The following is an 18,689-nucleotide window of genomic DNA, read 5'->3' on the forward strand; positions in this document are numbered from 1 at the left end:
GGAAGAAAAGTGCTAAAGCTAAAATTTGCCCAGTCCTTAAGAGGTCAACCAACAGAATAATAAAGCTCTTGGAAGGCACAAAACTGGTCGCTACTCAAAGAAATAAATTATCACATTAACTCCTGACCCTTGAAGCTTTACTTTTTCCCCCTGAACTAATGAATTTATATTATACTTAGTGGTATATACTTGATGTTACTCTTTATCAACACATTTCTACGGGTATGAATGCTTTTATTACATTTCTATCAGAAAATTTTTAGCAGCAGCATATGTATGGTGACTGTACATGCCGGCATGTACATGTTAGGCTCTGTTCACATACCATATCATTTTTTCCCTTACTAGTATTCTCTGACGTATACCTCAGACTTACAGCCTGCACTATATGCAACTGTAAAGCATACAGTGACATATGTCGACTATTGACAACCACTGTAATAAATACCACAACATTTTACTTCCCTCAGTATAAGCACAGCAGGTTTTCCCATAAAGTACAAAAATATAAATGTTGGCATATACCGACTCAGCATATGCCAAGAAGACACTCTTTCAGCAAATTGGGACCCTATGAATACATTTGGCATTTGCAACAGCAACTTTCCCACCACATAGGCCGAGCATGTTTACAAATTGAGATGTTAGAACATATAGACTAAAATTATTGTGATCTGTAAATACAGCTTAGTGTTAAATTGGTACTCCAGAGGAAACAAAAATGTAAAATCAACTGGTGTCAGAAAGTTTTACATATTTGTAAATTACTTCTATTTAAAAATCTTAATCCTTCTAGATCCTTATCAGCTGCTGTATGATCCACAGAAAGTTGTGTAGTTCATTCTAGTCTGACCACAGTGCTCTCTGCTGGCACCTCTGTACGTGTCAGAAACTGGAGCAAACACTCAAAGCAAACCTCTCCTGCTCTGGACAGTTCCTGATACAGACATAGGTGGCAGTAGAGAGGACAGTGGTCAGATTTGAAAGAACAACACAACGTCCTCCAGGGCAAACATCAACTTCCATCAAATGAAAGTAATTAGCAAATCTGTATAACGTTCTGGCACTAATTCATTTGAAAACGTTTTTCCCCCCCAGAGTACCCCTTTAACAATGCTGAGAAAATGTAGGAAGGTGAGTTAAAGTTTGTTTTGTTTCATTTTGCTGCCCAGGCAAAGGGGATTAATAATAAAAAAGCGCCATAGTATTCCTTTAAACCCAATTCAGTAGCGCGGTCTGCTGTGCTATTGAGTCTCCTTAAAATAGGGTATACAAGCAGAATGCTGCCCAAATGGAGGTGACTCAGTTCCGGACATTAAAAAAAAAAGGAAATCCGCTGCTGTTCGCCACAGTATATGTCGGCATCCTGTTCTTCTAGGCATTGTTCACTGTCGCTGCAATAAAACAAACAATAAGGGGGAGGTTTATTGAAACCTGTCCAGAGGAGAAGTTGCTGAGTTGCCCATGGCAACCAATCAGATCGCTTCTTTGATTTTTCAGAGGCCTTTTCAAAAATTAAAGAAGCGATCTGATTGGTTGCTATGGGCAACTCAGCAACTTTTCCTTTGGACAGGTTTTGATAAATCTCCCCCTAAGGGTCAATTGAGGAACACGATATATGTACATTGGGGGAGAATTATTAAAACCTGTGCAGAGGAAAAGTGGTGCAGTTGCCCATAGCAACCAATCAGATAATTTCTTTTATTTTTCAGAGGCTTTTTTCAAAATGAAAGAAGCGATCTGATACGTTGCTATGGACATCTGGTGCACTTTCCTTTACACAGGTTTTGATAACTTCCCCCCATTGTATAGAGGAAAATGGCTTATATATCATATATATATATATATATATATATATATATATATATATATATATATACAGTAAATGTAACATAAACCCAGAGAATTGGTAATGGAGGAAAACATTTTTGTAACCAGTCAGCGTGTCTGAAGCTGAGGTACTCAAAAGACTACTTAGGATGCATACCTGTATACCAAATATATGAGGTACATAGCATATAGGAGCAGTATAAGTCATAAACATATGAAAGGCAGCTGACAAAATGGCTACATTTACATGTAAATCGCTGGTAAATGCACAGTAATGTGCATGGTTTGGTTGTGGTACGCAGAGTAATCGCTGACATAGACAAGTAATGGAAAATGTTGATTTGCCGCCTTATATCATTCTGATCACTCCGCCAGATTCTCTGTCGGATGCTGTTATCTATGAATAAACGTGAACCTATTCAGCAAAGTAATCTGGAGTGTGCTGTGATGTACAAGTATTGGGACCTATGTCCTTCAACTTGCACCTCCCTCCATATCTGTGAAGTTCACCACACTGCTTTATTTTATTCAGGTAAGGGGAAAAGCTGAGGTCATCTGAGCCCCAACCGCAGCGTGAGGTGGGCAGTAAACATGAAGCTGCCACACTTGTCTGTGTTCTCAGGGCATAGCAAACAGCTATAGTGAAGAGATACAAACAAAAGGGCCATTGTTTATTTTTGTTTCTCCCCTCAGGAGTTAATTGTGTGGACTGTTTACTGCTGGCCATGACAACAGCTTCACAAGGTGCAGCTCTCCACATGCTAGGCTGGCTGGCACTGTAATATCTGCTTTATTAAATAGTGAGAAATGGATGAGAGACACTGGTGGATAGCAGGCAAAGTGCAGCAGGCACTGGACAATGGCGGCGAGGAAAGCTCTGCCGCCTTGGAAGCCTTTATACTGGAAGCTGCCAACCTCCAGCTGGTCAACAGGTTTCTGCAAGGTCAGTACACTGTGCAGTGGGGAGGTTACCTGAGGGGAGACTGGCATGACTATCGCTGTGAGGAAAGAGTTAACGGCAGTGTAATACTTCACATACTCTGCCAGCCTGAGACAAGGACCTGTGCATAATATGGGGGTCAGGAGGAAACTCTGGGCAACATGTTACTAAGTGGGCTAAAGAAACTTGGTAAAAAATAACTTTTCTTTAAAAAGTCGCATGTTTGTCGCAAGGCCCTCAATTTTTGACGCAAATCAACACCAACCCAGACCTGGCTCACAAAAATGGAGAGCATTTAAAAAAAGGGGCAAATCTTTTGTCCAATGGGGTAAAAAGTCGCAGAAAGAAGACGAGAAATCATACAAAGTTGTGTTCTTAAGTGATTTATAGTTTTTTGCTTATGTGCGCCAAATTTATCAACCCCCTGTGATAGTATGGAAAATATGTTACACCTAAAGCCAAAGCAAAATCAGAGCAAAACTAAAAAAAATTTAAACGCACTTTCTAAAGACACATTGATAAATGTCCCTCTATGGAACTTGCACAACTTGTTTCACTGGGGACACGTATCAGCCGGTGTCTTCTCATAGTACATCAATGCATAGAAAATGGTTTTGTCACCATCTTCCGTAATCTTTAATGACTCGTCAGATTTCTTGTGCTGCTCGTCCACTGTGTATGAAAGCAGAACACTTCCAAAACCTAGTGGGTAAAAATTCTAAGAAAAAATAGTAAGTTCTGTATTCTCAAACAGAGATGTGCTAAACGTAGAAACCCAGCTGAAGAATAAGGACTTGGGTCTATGTGATGGGGCCCATGCAGCAAAATCTGAAATGACTTTGCTTCTTCTTTGTGGTGGACAATGCTGCACCTCCTGTACAAAGTTCCAATAAATATGGGCCTATTTATAATAAATATTGGGACAAAAAACCCTCACAATTGAAGTGTATAGGGCCAGGCTCAAATGCATCTATAACATTCTTGTTGTTTTAAACAGTTTTATAAATTTGTTTTAAACCTTTTTGTGTTTTAGTTGGGTTTTAAAAGCCATAACACTTTTATTTTTATCACATGTACAGGATCTGCTGCATATTTTTGCTGCATATTTTGTGCAGCTGACTTTGCAACCCATTAGCTTCAATAGGTAGCAAAATCAGCTGCAGAAAATATACAGCAGATCCTGTACGTGTGAAGTGCTTATTCACATGGACAGATCCGCAGTGTATTTTACGCTGCGGACCTGCCGGCAATTGACCCTACAGTGCTGCCTCCATCTGTGTCTGTTCACCGCTACGAGCAGGCATGCTTCTAGGTGCATGTTCGCCGTGGGCATGCGCAGTATACTCACACACATCGCAGCTGCTCCTCCTGTTCCCTGAGCTAGGCCAAGATCAGCTGCGATATGTGCGAGTATACTGAGCATGCGCACGGCGAACATGCATCTAAAAGCATGCCTGCTCGTAGCGGTGGATTGCTGCTATTAGCAGACACAGATGGAGGCAGCACTGTAGGGTCGATTGTTGGTGGATCCGCACCGTAAAATACACTGCGGATGCGTCCGTGTAAATGAGCCCTAAAGACACAAGGCATACATGTATGCACAGTGCCTGCTCCCACTTCCACTCCCTCGGCTAATGCCAGACATCACCAATCAGGCTGATGTCCGAATAGGGATGGGGCAGAGGTGTGGCCAGGGGCCACTGGGGCCCTTGCTTTATTTGGTCCGGGGGCCCTGAGTGTTTTCAGTCCGCCCCTGCCCCAGAGGAGATGTAGAGGTGCCAAAAACATGGTCGGAATGAGGGATAGCTGTTTTTATTGTCCCATGTGCCCATCTGAACTAACATTCTGCAACTACTGATGTTTCAAAACCTCACACAGTTGCAAATTATTGAAGTGTAAATGAGCATAAAATAGCAACAGCTTGCCTGTAAGGCTGCATTCACATCATGATTTAGGGGTACAGCAGCCAGACCTGTGCCCTACCCCATTCATTTCAATGAGCTCGACAGAGTCAGCTAGTGCTTCTGGTCAGCTCATTTTTGGACCGCATCAGGTTATGTTACCGGACTGAAAACTGTGGTCTGCTGCTGTAAAGTGCCTAAAGTACAAACCAATTTTCTAAAAATACTTTTTGTATGTTTTGAAAGAAAATAGAAAATTATACCCAAGAGATATATACCACCAAATGAAAGCCTTTTTTATTTAATATATATATATTTTTTTAATTAAAACCCCATATCAAATTAAATGGAGTATTTAAAATGTCTACAAAGCAAAACCCCTGTTAAATAAAGATAATAAATATGGCAAAATAGCTAATTTTGCTTTAGCAACTAAGGGTATGTTCACACTGAAGGCTTGGAGAGGAATTTACTCAAGTAATTTCGTTTGCTTATTCTGCTCCAAATCATTCAACAATGAAAGTTCCATTGACTTTAAAGGGGTAAAATGTTTTCTTTTTAAATCAACTGGTGCCAGAAAGTTAAACAGATTTGTACACGACTTCTATTAAAAAATCTTAATCCTTCCGGTACTTATTAGCTGCCTAATACTATAGAGGAAATTCTTTTCTTTTTGGAACACAGAGCTCTCTGCTGAATCTCGAGCACAGTGCTCTCTGCTGACATCTCTGTCCATTGTCAGCAGAGAGCACTGGGTTCCAAAAAGAAAATAATTTCCTCTGTAGTATTCCGCAGCTAATAAGTACTTGAAGGATTAAGATTTTTTAATAGAAGTAATTTACAAATCTGTTTAACTTTCTGGCACCAATTGATTTAAAAAAAAAAAAAAAGTTTTCCACCAGAGTACCCTTTTAATGGACTGAGGAATTTCTGCTAGCAGAATTCCAACGCTAAATTATGTTCTGCAATTCTGCTTTCCATTCCACTTCAACTCCATGGCAAGCAGAAAATGGCAGATTTCAACATTTTCCTGACCAAAATGATTCCTCTTCAATTCATTCGCAATTCCTCAGTGTGAACATACCTGTTACGTGTGCGCCGCTAGGCGTGGGCGCACTCTCTGCCCTACTCCCCCCACGGACCGCAATGCACGTCGCATGATGCGATGTGATAGTGCTCAGTCCGCCGGCTCTCACCTGCCCCGCCGTCATCTTGCTTCCACTGTCCTGCCTGGTGGTCAGTGCGCGCATACCCACCTCCTAGGGCACTCAGAGATTTAAAGGGCCAGTGCACCACTGATTGGTGTTTCTCTGGAACTGACCCTATTGAACCACTCACGTTCATCCTGTTCCCTGACGGATCTTTGTGCTCACTAGTCTAAGAGAAAGCGTTCCCGATTGAGTATTGTCTTACTGTGTACCAGACCTCCTAGCTACGTTCTTGACCTTGCACGTGTGCCGCTGGCCCTGACCTTCTGCCTGTCCTGACTTTGTAATTGCCCCAGCCTTCCTGTGCCACATTACACCTCGGCTGCCTGTGTGGACAAGTCGTATCAGGGGTAGCGACTTGGGTGCCGCCTGCTGCTGCAAGTCCATCGTGCCTTGCAGCGGGCTCTGGTGAGAACCAGCAGAACCTTAGACTACACTCCCTCATCCTCACAGGTTACACAGCCCACGCCATCATCATCACAGGTTCAGCGGATCCACTTCACCACTGCTGTTACGATACCCTAAGGCTCAGTATTTATCTAGGTGGAAAGGGGTTATATGGGTTCTATGTAGGTAAAGTATTTAAGGTATGCACAATTGGTAAAAGTTTATCTTCCCTGTTCAGCATGTGTCAGATTTGTCAGAGCCAGTTTTACATAAGTGTATTATGGGCTCATTTTTGTACCCGTATTACTCTCCTGGCCCAACCATGGGGTTAACCACTTGAACAGGCTGGGACACTTATTTGTAATATTGGCACAAAAATGTGCTCCTTATGTGAAAATAATAATAACTTAAAGCTAGCTATACATCTATGAAAACACTCAACCAACAGCTGCTTATTCCAACTCTACCATAAGCATGCATACTTGGCCGCCATTAGACAGTTGAACAGGAACAAAGGGTTGGCAACTGGTCAAATAAATCTCCCCCATATGTCTTTTTTGGGGGTCTTATATGTATGTCTGTCCATATGTATGTCCATATGCATCAGGCAAGCCAACATGATCCCATAGAAACTTGTAATGTCACTGCCTTCATCTTCCTCTCTTCACTATTGGATGCTATTGTCTGATAATATGTTTTTTATACTCAGCTGGAGGACACAAAGCCATCTTTTTTTCAATAGAAGCTAATGACAAAACAAATCCATTAACCTGGACATTTCACGTCAAATCTGAACTTCAAAATTTGGAAAGTGTGCACTTAAAGACGACTTTTACCACATTACTTTACTTTCTACGTTTTGAGGTAAGTGACATGGTGTAACATTAGGAAGTTGTCAGAAATAGAAGTCAATAAATTAAGTGCTTAAAGGGGTACTCCGGTGGAAAACAAATTTTTTTTTTAAATCAACTGGTGCCAGAAAGTTAAACAGATTTGTAAATTACTTCTATTTAAAACTCTTAATCCTTCCAGTACTTATCAGCTGCTGTATGCTCCACATGAAGTTCTTTTCTTTTTAAATGTCTTTTCTGTCTAACCACAGTGCTCTCTGCTGACAACTCTGTTCATGTCAGAAACTGTCTAGAGCAGGATAGGTTTGCTAGAGGGATTTGCTCCTATTATGGACAGTTCCTGACATGGACATAGGTGGCAGCAGAGAGCACTGTGGTCAGACTGGAAGGAACTACACATCTTCCTCTGTAGCATACAACAGCTGATAAGTACTGGAAGGATTAAGAGTTTTAAATAGAAGTAATTTACAAATCTCTATAACTTTCTGGCATCTGTTGATTAAAAAAAAAAATGTCCCACTTCTTTAAAGTATTATTGATACTTGCCATCTACTAGTCACCTTGATGGGTATTGTAGGAGTCTGGAGACCTCAAGATACAATGTTTATGGTGTAGCACAGTGTTTCTAAAACAGGGAGCCTCCATGCCTCCATGCCTGGACAGCCTTTGGCTGTTTGTGAATGCTGGGAGTTGTAGTTTAGCAAGAGCTGGAGGCTTCCAGTTTGAGAAACACTAGTGTAAGGCTGCATTCACATCTCGTTTTGAACATGCGGGTGCCGGAGCCATCTGGGGGAGGGGAAAACCGGGCGCTCCCGTACCCCAGCCGGATCAGCCCGTAAGTCCATTTACTTTAATGAGCTGCCCGTAGCCGACCGGAGTCAAACGGTGACTCCGGTAGGCTCAGTTTTGACCCATATGCGGTTTCCTGACCGGACCTCAAACCGTAGTATACTACGGTTTTAGGTCCAGTCCAAAACCGCATACGGGTCAAAACTGAGCCGACCGGAGTCACCGTTTGACTCCGGTCAGCTCTTTAAAGTAAATGGAGTTACGGGCTGATCCGGCTGGGGTACGGGAGTGCCCGGTTTTCCCCCTCCCCCAGCCGGATCCGGCACCCGTATGTACAAAACGAGGCCACCTTGTGGACATACACAAAATAACAAAAACCTCCTGTCCCAGAGAATAATAGTTTAACTTACCGGAATGTGTTGTAAGTTATACCCTGCCTCCATCTTGTATGCCATGCTATGCTCGCCCATCCCTAGGGATGTGAAAATGAAGAATAATCTGCATAAGATGGGCAGGCATAGCATGGCATACAGGTTGAATGCAGGGAAACTCAGCAAGCCGGCTCCCACCTCCATTGCACACTAAAATGCCATTAGCATTCTAACAATGGGGGCCATATTTTGGAATTGCAGGAACCAAGTAATATATAATTTTACTCCTGATCTCCCAGTGTATTGGGTTTAGAGCAGGTGAACAGCCTGTTTTCCTTTAATTGGTCTCCACTACTTAAAGAGTAACTGTCACCAAATAAAACTTTTAATATAGTGTTCCTTGTGTAATTAGCAGACACTTTCCCATTCACTTGGTTTTAAAATTATCAACATAAACATGTTTAAAATGTACTAGAACAATCGGCCACTAGGTGGCCCTGTTCTGTCCCCTGCCACAATTAATGCAGTGAGTTTGGTCTCCTCCCGGCCTGGCAGGAGGCCAAACTCAGGAAGTGCTTCTCTGCACTGAGCTTGATTGAAAGCTGCAAAGAGACTCATTAAAGGAGAACTGTGGCACAAATCTTTTAACTTTTCCTGCAGTCAGTGTATCGCCAGCCGCATTGATGTCCCAACTCAGCCGGTGATAGGCTGAGCGCACTGTCATGTAAGGATCCCGTGCAGCAGGGAGAAGGCGGGGCCCGGGCTCCTTACATGACATTGTGCTAAGCTTATCACCGGCTGAGTTGGGACATCAATGCGGCTGGCGATACACTGACTGCAGTGTGATGTTCCAAGCCTAAGAAGAAGGGAGCCGAGCAGCAGAGGAGGAACGGGACGCCGATATCGGCGCAACGGGGGAACATAGGAAGGTAAGTTAAAGTTTTTTGTTTTTGCAGCCCGGGCACAGGAAAAGTTAAAAGATTTGTGCAACAGTTCTTCTTTAATGAGAAAGGTGAGGTACAGGGCTTTTTATAGCTCAGAATTTTTTTTTTAAGGGTGGAAGGGGTGTTAGGAGTAGTTAGGGAACATAACCTGAGTTAGTTTAGAAAAGTTTATTTGGTGACAGATACTTTTTAAACCATGCCACCATTTTTATTCAGCAATGTACCTCTTAAAGAAAATATGCACTGGATCCAGCAGATGCAGTTTTTTTTCTTCTTTATTGTAAATCCATGCAATACAGACAAATGCTCAGCTGCAATGTGGTGCCCCCTACATGCCATGCACTCACATGCACTTTTTCCCTGTACATACACAGATACTGGATGGTGACTGGCTTATCTGCTCATATGTCATGTACTCCATTTCTAAAAAAAAATTGCTGGATCATTGTATTGACCCGTTTCTGACTCTTGACATACTGGTACATTATGGGTCAGGTGAGGGGAACATGGCATGGGCCTGCAAGTCAGGTCCATGTCATAACAGTAGCAGACATCTACTTGTAATGATAGATAAAGTAATGGCAGATTGCTCCAATGTTCATCATATAAATGGTTAAATGACGCAATACTGATTATCATTAATGTCATTAATTATGTAATTAATCCCTGGCCGATTGTTAAAGCCTGTCTCAGGCAAGCTTTAGCAATTGAGTGGCAATAATAAATCAATGTAATGCAGTAGCATTACATTGATTTGTGTAAGCCATCCACTGATAATGACATATAATAGGCCCCTAGGGGGGGCTAAAATAGTGTAAAAAAGAAGTAAAAGAAAAAAAATCCCCTTCTAGTAATAATTTAACCCCCTTTTCCCATTTTTCAAATTAAACACTGTAAAAAAATAAAAATAAACGTATTTGGTATTACTGGATGCCTAATTGTCCGAACTATATATGTATTATATTCCTGATCCTGCACGGTCAATGGTGTGAACGCAAAAAAAATAATAATAATCCAAATTCATATCCCAAAAGAAATTTTATAAATATGCAGGAAATACACAAAAGTTATAGGGGTCAGAACACTGCACAGATTTGTAAAATGGAATTATCCAAGTTTGGTATTATTGAAATCATGCTTACCAATAGAATAAAGTTCACATGTCAGTTTTACCATATTGTGAACTCCCAAAAAATTATTGCCTCACAAAATTGCACAATGATATATTTTAAGAAATTTTGCCCAACATATAGCTTTTTTCAGGCATCGTAATACATTATATGATAAAAAAAAAGTGTGCCCATAAAAAGCAAAATTTTTCCCACAAAAAAAAGCCCTAATATAACTTTGCCAGTGGAAATATAACATTATGGGTCTTAAAAGGTGAGAAGGAAGAAAAAGTAAGCCACTAATTTGAGAGGTCGTGAAGGGTTTTATTAAAGGGGTTATCCAAGAAAAAACTTTAAAAAAAAAAAAAAAAAAATATATATATATATATATATATATATATATATATATATATATCTCAACTGGCTCCAGAAAGTTAAACAGATTTGTAAATTACTTCTATTAAAAAATCTTAATCCTTTCAGTACTTATGAGCTTCTGAAGTTAAGGTTGTTCTTTTCTCTCTGTAAGTGTAATTTCTCTCTGATGACACGTGTATCGGGAACCGCCCAGTTTAGAAGCAAATCCCCATAGCAAACCTCTTACAAACTGGGCGGTTCCCGAGACACGTGTCATCAGAGAGCACTTAGACAGAAAAGAACAACCTTAACTTCATAAGCTCATAAATACTGAAAGGATTAAGATTTTTTAGTAGAGGTAATTTACAAATCTGTTTAACTTTCTGGAGCCAGTTGATATGTAAAAAAAAGTTTTTTCCTGGATAACCCCTTTAAGTATTTTCTGACATACCGTATATACTCGAGTATAAGCCGACCCGAGTATAAGCCGAGACCCCTAATTTCAACCCAAAATCCCAGGAAAAGTTATTGACTCAAGTATAAGCCTAGGGTGGGAAATACATCATCCCCCCCTGTCATCATCCAGACCCCCGTCATCATCCAGACCCGTCATTAACATCCTCATCATCCCCTTGTCATCATCCCACACATCCCCCCTTCATCATCCCCTTGTCATCATCCCACACATCCCCCCTTCATCATCCCCTTGTCATCATCCCACACATCCCCCCTTCATCATCCCCTTGTCATCATCCCACACATCCCCCTTCATCATCCCCTTGTCATCATCCCACACATCCCCCCTTCATCATTCCCTTGTAATCATCCCACACACCCCCCTTCATCATCCCCACCCCCCTTCATCATCCCACCTCCCCCTTCATCATCCTCTTGTCATCATCCCACACATCCCCCCTTCATCATCCCCTTGTCATCATCCCACACATCCCCCCTTCATCATTCCCTTGTAATCATCCCACACACCCCCCTTCATCATCCCCACCCCCCTTCATCATCCCACCCCCCCCTTCATCATCCTCTTGTCATCATCCCACACCCCCCCCCCCTTCATCATCCTCTTCTCATCATTCGCCCTCAGTGGTCTTCAACCTGCGGACCTCCAGAGGTTTCAAAACTACAACTCCCAGCAAGCCCGGGCAGCCATCGGCTGTCCGGGCTTGCTGGGAGTTGTAGTTTTGAAACCTCCGGAGGTCCGCAGGTTGAAGACCACTGCGGCCTTCGACATCATCCAGCCCCCTCTCACCCCCTTTAGTTCTGTACAGTACTCACCTCCACTCGGCCCTGGTCCGGTCCTGCTGGGCTGTCTGGAGAGGAGGTGGTCCGGTGGGATAGTGGTTCCGGGCTGCTATCTTCACCGGGGGCGCCTCTTCTCCGCGCTTCCGGCCCGGAATAGAGGCGTTGCCTTGACAATGACGCAGAAGTACGTTGGCAATGAACACACCTCTGCGTCGTTGTCAAGGCAACGTGACTATTCTGAGGCCGGGCCCGAAGCGCTTAGAAGAGGCCTCCCCGGTGAAGATAGCAACCCGGAACCACTGTACCACCTCCTCTCCGGACAGCCCTGCAGGACCGGACCAGCGCCGAGCGGAGGTGAGTACTGTACAGAACTAAAGGGGGGTGAGAGGGGGCTGGATGATGTCGAAGGCCGCAGTGGTCTTCAACCTGCGGACCTCCGGAGGTTTCAAAACTACAACTCCCAGCAAGCCCGGACAGCCGATGGCTGCCCGGGCTTGCTGGGAGTTGTAGTTTTGAAACCTCTGGAGGTCCGCAGGTTGAAGACCACTGCGGGTGGGGGAGTTCACTCGAGTATAAGCCGAGGGGGGTGTTTTCAGCACGAAAAATCGTGCTGAAAAACTCGGCTTATACTCGAGTATATACGGTATGTTCACCCCTATTTCCTCATAGATTGTTAGCTCATAAGAGTTGTTATGTTTAAATTGACTATCAATACACAGTATTAATATCTAATGTCTGATTTTTGTCCGTATGTGTTCCCTAAATCGAAATTTTATTATCCTGTGGTGACACACTTTTGTTGAGTTTTGTTTAGATGTGTGGATGACACTTAGAAAACAGGGCCTTTGCTAATTTAATCTTCTTTTCTCTGAAGACAAATCATGATGTCGATGCTGGTTTGATGGAGAAAGAAATATTCTGTGGTGAGATAAAGGAAAACCCAGTGGAGAGTCTGAGATGTTTAATAAATGAATTATACATCCCACTTCTGCGTGCTCAAAAAGACTGGGGCCTCTGCAGCCAGGAAAATGTTACTAGTTTTCTTTCAGGCCTAGACAAATATGTTTCATCGATTGATGAAGCAACCACCATGACTGATTTGGAAAAACACCATATCACGGTAAGTAAGGACAGTAACCAAATTTAGAAATTGTCCACTTGAAAGTTTGTATTGTAGAAAAATTGTCTGTAGAACTAAGTAAGGGTATGTTCACACTATGGAGAATGCCTATGGAATTTCTACAATTGCGATCGGAATTCTGCAGTGTGAACATTTGCTTTGGTGTGAATGAGTCTTCTGCGGACCCATTCACACTGGGAAATTTCAGCGGTGGAGAATTCTTGTTCATTCTTTCGACGGACTTATGTGCATACTCCATTTCCACCAATTGTGATGGCGCCGGGCCACGCCGTCCCACCGCCAAAGATTTTCGGAAGGGATTCTATAGCGTGAACATACCCTAAAGAGCAAAGCAAATGCACTATTTATGTTTGACTATGTGGTCTTAGTCTCTAAAAAGAAAGGCACAAAAACAGTTTTTACCCATACATATCTGGAATAATGTTTTTGTAGGATATGATGCATTTTTATGGAATTCTTGCAGAGTGATATGTTATATAAAATATTTACTCCTGTGTACAAAATAGTAAGGTTGGTCTGAAAAACTGAAAGTTTTTGTAACTTTGTTGATTATTAATCTCCCTGGTTCTCCAAAATGTTTTGCAGATTTTGAAGAGACCGCAGAATATTGTCAGTCCTGACTTTCTACTGCAGAGAGCTGCTGTTCTAGACCAAGAGACACTCAGTGAAAATGAAACTCTTGTTTCTGAGTGGATGAAAACCATTGATCAGGTTTTAATGGAAGCCATTGATGAAAGGTAAACATTGTTCACGGAACAGAAGTAGAGTGTTAAAGGGGTACTCTGGTGAAAAACTTTTGTTTTTTAAATCAACTGGTGCCAGAAAGTTAAAAAGATTTGTAAATTACTTCTATTAAAAAATAATAATCCTTCCTGTACTTTTTAGCTGCTGAATACTGCAGTGGAAATTCTTTTCCGTTTGAAACACAGAGCTGTCTGCTGACATCATGAGCACAGTGCTCTCTGCTGACATCTCTGTCGATTTTAGGAACTGTCCAGAGTAAAAGGAAATCCCCATAGCAAACATATGCTTTTCTGGATGGTTCCTAAAATGGACAGAGATGTCAGCAGAGAGCACTGTGCTCATGATGTCAGCAGACAGCTCTGCGTTTCAAAAAGAAAAGAATTTCCGCTGTAGTATTCAGCAGCTAATAAGTACAGGAAGGATTAAGATTTTTAAATAGAAGTAATTTACAAATCTGTTTAACTTTCTGGCACCAGTTGATTTAAAAAAAAAGTTTTTCACTGGAGTACCCCTTTAAAGAACTTTTTTTTAGTACAACATATTTTAAATGTATGACGTGAGCAAGTATTATTCATCAACCTGTATGACATTTATATGCTCTTATGGGGCATTTAATAGTAATATAGCAAAGAAGCAACACCTATTGGGGAGATTTAACAAAACCTGTGCAGAGGAAGAGTGGCACAGTTGCCCATAGCAACCAATCAGATTGCTTCTTTCATTTTTAAAGGGGTTACCCAGGAATAGAAAAATAGAGCTACTTTCTTAAAAAAAAAACACACCCTGTCTGTCTCCCGGTTGGTTGTGGTTCTGCAGCTCAGTTCCATTGAAGTGAATGTAGCCAAGTTTTTAAACCACACCCAACCTGGAGACAGACGTGGAGCTGTTTTTGAAATACATTTTCTCTGTCTTTCTATTAATGGATAACCCCTTTAAAGAGGCCTGGGAAAAATGTAAGAAGCGTTTTGATAAATCTACCCCATTGTCTTCAAAAGGTGACAGGTGACCAGCTGTGTAGAGCCATATCCCCAAATCAGAACTATTTAAAATATTCCCATAAATGTTACTGACATTCATCAAATTGAGTGAACACTAGGTTAGTAGTTAATAAAGGTCTTTTCTATTATTGAATCAGAAAAAATCTATATTTTTCCTTCAGTTCATAAATTAAAAATCTAACAAAAACTAAACAAATGTAGGAGTGTTCCTGATAGGGAGGGAGAGAGTCAATATAATGTCCTGAGAGGAAACTTAAACATATACATATGTTTTTCTCCCCCAGGGTGCTAGATATTACCACAACTCCGCTGACTGAACTTGAGCGCTGGCACCACAGGCAGAAAATTTTGGGTTTAATAACTGAACAATTACGAGGAAAAGAGTGTAAATCTGTCATTGGTGTTATCATTTCTTCAAAGTCACGTCTTCTAAAGAAATGGAAAGCAGTTGATATCAGGTTAGGACATTTGCTTTAAGATTGAAAATATGTAATTTTAAAATACATTTTATCATTTAGTGACAAGGAAAGTACAGTTCACTAGTGTTGGGATTTAGCTGCTTCATAGAAATAATATTTTAACTATGAAGATCTAAATTTAAAATGCATCATGTAACCATGTATTCTTCAGTATTACAGAGGCAATGAATGCTGCTAAGGATCGTGTTAAGTACTTAGAAGCACTTTGTCGCCATTTCGATGCTTTGAACACAGAAGACAATCCGGAAAACCTTATAAAAAGTATCCTACCAGCTTTCTTCAACAGTATCCAACAAATGGAGATGCTGACGCGACATTTCTCAAGGAATGGATATTTGGGACTACTACTCACTAAGGTGCCAAGTGATAATACTGTCACTGTATAAATGAATTGATATGCCCTATCCCTCCAATCTGATATTGTAATACATATGGTCATATTTAGTGTTGAGCGGCAGAGGCCATATTCGAATTCGCGAATATTCGCGAATATATGGACGAATATTCGTCATATTCGCGAATATTCGCATATTTTTAATGACCTCGTTTTATTTCCGCATATGCGAATATTCGTGTGTGCGAAAATTAACATATGCGAAAATTTGCATATACAAAATTAACATTAGCTAAACTTCGCATATGCGAATATTATCATATGCAAACTTTCGCATATGCGAAAATTCGCACACCAGTCTCACACAGTAGTATTAGAGCCTTCTTACACCACATAAGCTGGAAGCAGAGAGGGATGATCACTGTGATGTGTACTGTGAAAAAAAAAAAACAAAAAAAAAAAAGAATATTCGTAATTACGAATATATAGCGCTATATTCGCGAATATTCGCGAATTCGCGAATATGCGATATTCGCAAATAAAATTCGAATTGCGAATATTCGCGAGCAACACTAGTCATATTATGGCAGTAGTATCATCTTTTTGTTTTAATTGTATTTTTGATATGAATAACTAACCACATGTGGCCAACAAAAGAACATTTTTAAAGACTTTTCACCTATATAAATATTTTTTTATCTCATTAATATGAACATATGAATTACAGAAACATGGAGTGTGGGTACTGTAATTGCCTCCTTGTACATTTTCTATCATTAAACAGGCTAATATTTATAACATGTTTTAGAAATACTAAAGCAGGTCAGGAAGCCATTGTTTTCCCCACCCAACCCATTATGTAACATTCTGAAAAGCTATTTTCATCAAGAGCAAACCTTACCAAGGTACACAACCATGTTTAAATGTCTGTTTAACTTCCTGTCAACTCTGCCTAAGTATAGGACTACTTACAGGCATAAATCTATTACCACAGTAGTGATTGTCTTAACTATATATGTATGGAACTGTTATTACAACAGTGGCCCTGATTTATCAAAAATGTAGGGTTGTTTTTTTTTTTTTGGTTTCAACCCGACCATCTTTTTCCCTATCAATTTATTACTGTGTCGCACGTTTTGTCGCAATCGGGTTTTTTTTTTGTCACAGGCAGGTTTTTTTTTTGTCTCAACTTTCTAATTCTCGCGTTATTAGCAAATTTCCTGTCAGAAGAAATAACTAATATTTTTTTTTAGTTTAGAAAACAATCCATAATGACTATTGACATAAGAGCATGTATCGGGGAGTTTACAAGCCTAAAAAGGGGCATTTCCCTAACAAAACCAAGGTTTCCAACTGATTTATTATGAAAACGACCAGACTTTTAGGGTTTTAGTGTTCTTTTTTTCCCACTGCTTGAAGCAGTGGGAAAAAAAGGACACTGAAACCCTAAATGTCTGGTTGGGTTTCTTAATAAATCAGTTGGAAACCTTGGTTTTGGTCGGGAAACGCCCCTTTTTCGGCTTGAAAAATCCCAGAGTCAGGTTCGTAGGAAAGGCTTGTCGCAGTTTGTCGCATGATGTCTGCGCCTTGTCGCAGACATTTTGCGCCAAAAAAAAATAAACCCGACAAAAACTGTCAGGTTTCCAATGATAAATGAGGGCCAGTGTGTGGAGATCATGAACAATAGAGAAAAATGTAGATGATCTTGTCACGATGCCGGCTGGCAGGTAGTGGATCCTCTGTGCCAGAGAGGGATTGGCGTGGACCGTGCTAGTGGATCGGTTCTAAGTCACTACTGGTTTTCACCAGAGCCCGCCGCAAAGCGGGATGGTCTTGCTGCGGCGGTAGTGACCAGGTCGTATCCACTAGCAACGGCTCAACCTCTCTGGCTGCTGAAGATAGGCGCGGTACAAGGGAGTAGACAGAAGCAAGGTCGGACGTAGCAGAAGGTCGGGGCAGGCAGCAAGGATCGTAGTCAGGGGCAACGGCAGGAGGTCTGGAACACAGGCTAGGAACACACAAGGAAACGCTTTCACTGGCACGATGGCAACAAGATCCGGCGAGGGAGTGAAGGGGAAGTGAGGTGATATAGGGAAGTGCACAGGTGATAACACTAATTGGAACCACTGCGCCAATCAGCGGCGCAGTGGCCCTTTAAATCGCAAAGACCCGGCGCGCGCGCGCCCTAGGGAGCGGGGCCGCGCGCGCCGGGACAGGACTGACGGAGAGCGAGTCAGGTACGGGAGCCGGGGTGCGCATCGCGAGCGGGCGCTACCCGCATCGCGAATCGCATCCCGGCTGGAGGCGGTATCGCAGCGCCCCGGGTCAGTGGAACTGACCGGAGCGCTGCAGTGAGGAGAGTGTAGCGAGCGCTCCGGGGAGGAGCGGGGACCCGGAGCGCTCGGCGTAACAGATCTGAACCTGTATACCAGGTGTAAAATTATATAGCAATGGAGGAACTGTAGTAGAGAACTGTTAACCCCACTTGTTCTATAGATATCTGGCCTCTAACCACACTACTCTCTTAGCTTCTGTTTTCTTCTTTTTATGTTCCCTGAATTAAGTTTTTAAAGTGTACCTGTCAGATCCCACAAAAAATATGTTACTCAGTACCTAATCCTGACCATGTAGAACTAATTTTTATGCCTCTTTCACCTATATTTATTATAAAAATACCCCTTTTATTACCTCACAGTGTTAGAAATCCTCTCAGGAGAAGGAGGTGTGTCCCTCCCTTGTGATGGTGGAAGGTGATTGGTGTGTCTGCTCATGCAGCCTTGTCCATTAGTCATCTCTTGTCCTTGACTCATGGACAAGCTGATGCTGTTGCAGGGCTGGTTAGTGTCCCAGCAGGTAATGAGACCACTAGTGGTGAGATTTTCAGGGGCCGTTTTTAAACAAACATATTATAAAAGATCTTTAATTTTTATCAGTAACAACTGATTGGATCTGACAGTGCCCATTTAAGATATATAATAGTCTTTAAATATAAACCATAATACCATGGGTAGAGCAAAATCAACAACCATAAGTCACTACTAACTGTTAG

General features: G+C 41.6%; 1 protein-coding gene across 4 annotated transcripts in view; it reads left to right on the plus strand.

The window, feature by feature from the left end:
- The first annotated feature begins 1,989 nt into the window (after positions 1–1,989).
- LOC130362045 (uncharacterized) overlaps positions 1,990–18,689 on the plus strand; it is a 207,908-nt gene continuing 191,208 nt past the window's right edge. For 3 of the 4 annotated variants that reach the window (XM_056565941.1, XM_056565944.1, XM_056565943.1), the window contains exons 1-7: positions 2,283–2,362; positions 2,524–2,773; positions 6,976–7,130; positions 12,819–13,064; positions 13,671–13,822; positions 15,112–15,285; positions 15,458–15,662. In XM_056565941.1, coding sequence (XP_056421916.1) covers positions 2,638–2,773; positions 6,976–7,130; positions 12,819–13,064; positions 13,671–13,822; positions 15,112–15,285; positions 15,458–15,662 — 1,068 coding nt within the window. In that variant the 5' untranslated portion in view covers positions 2,283–2,362; positions 2,524–2,637. Of the gene's footprint in view, positions 2,008–2,282; positions 2,363–2,523; positions 2,774–6,975; positions 7,131–12,818; positions 13,065–13,670; positions 13,823–15,111; positions 15,286–15,457; positions 15,663–18,689 lie in introns of those variants that run through there. The other variant, XM_056565942.1, reaches the window with a different exon arrangement.

Source organism: Hyla sarda, chromosome 3, assembly GCF_029499605.1.
Source record: "Hyla sarda isolate aHylSar1 chromosome 3, aHylSar1.hap1, whole genome shotgun sequence".
NCBI lineage: Eukaryota > Metazoa > Chordata > Amphibia > Anura > Hylidae > Hyla > Hyla sarda.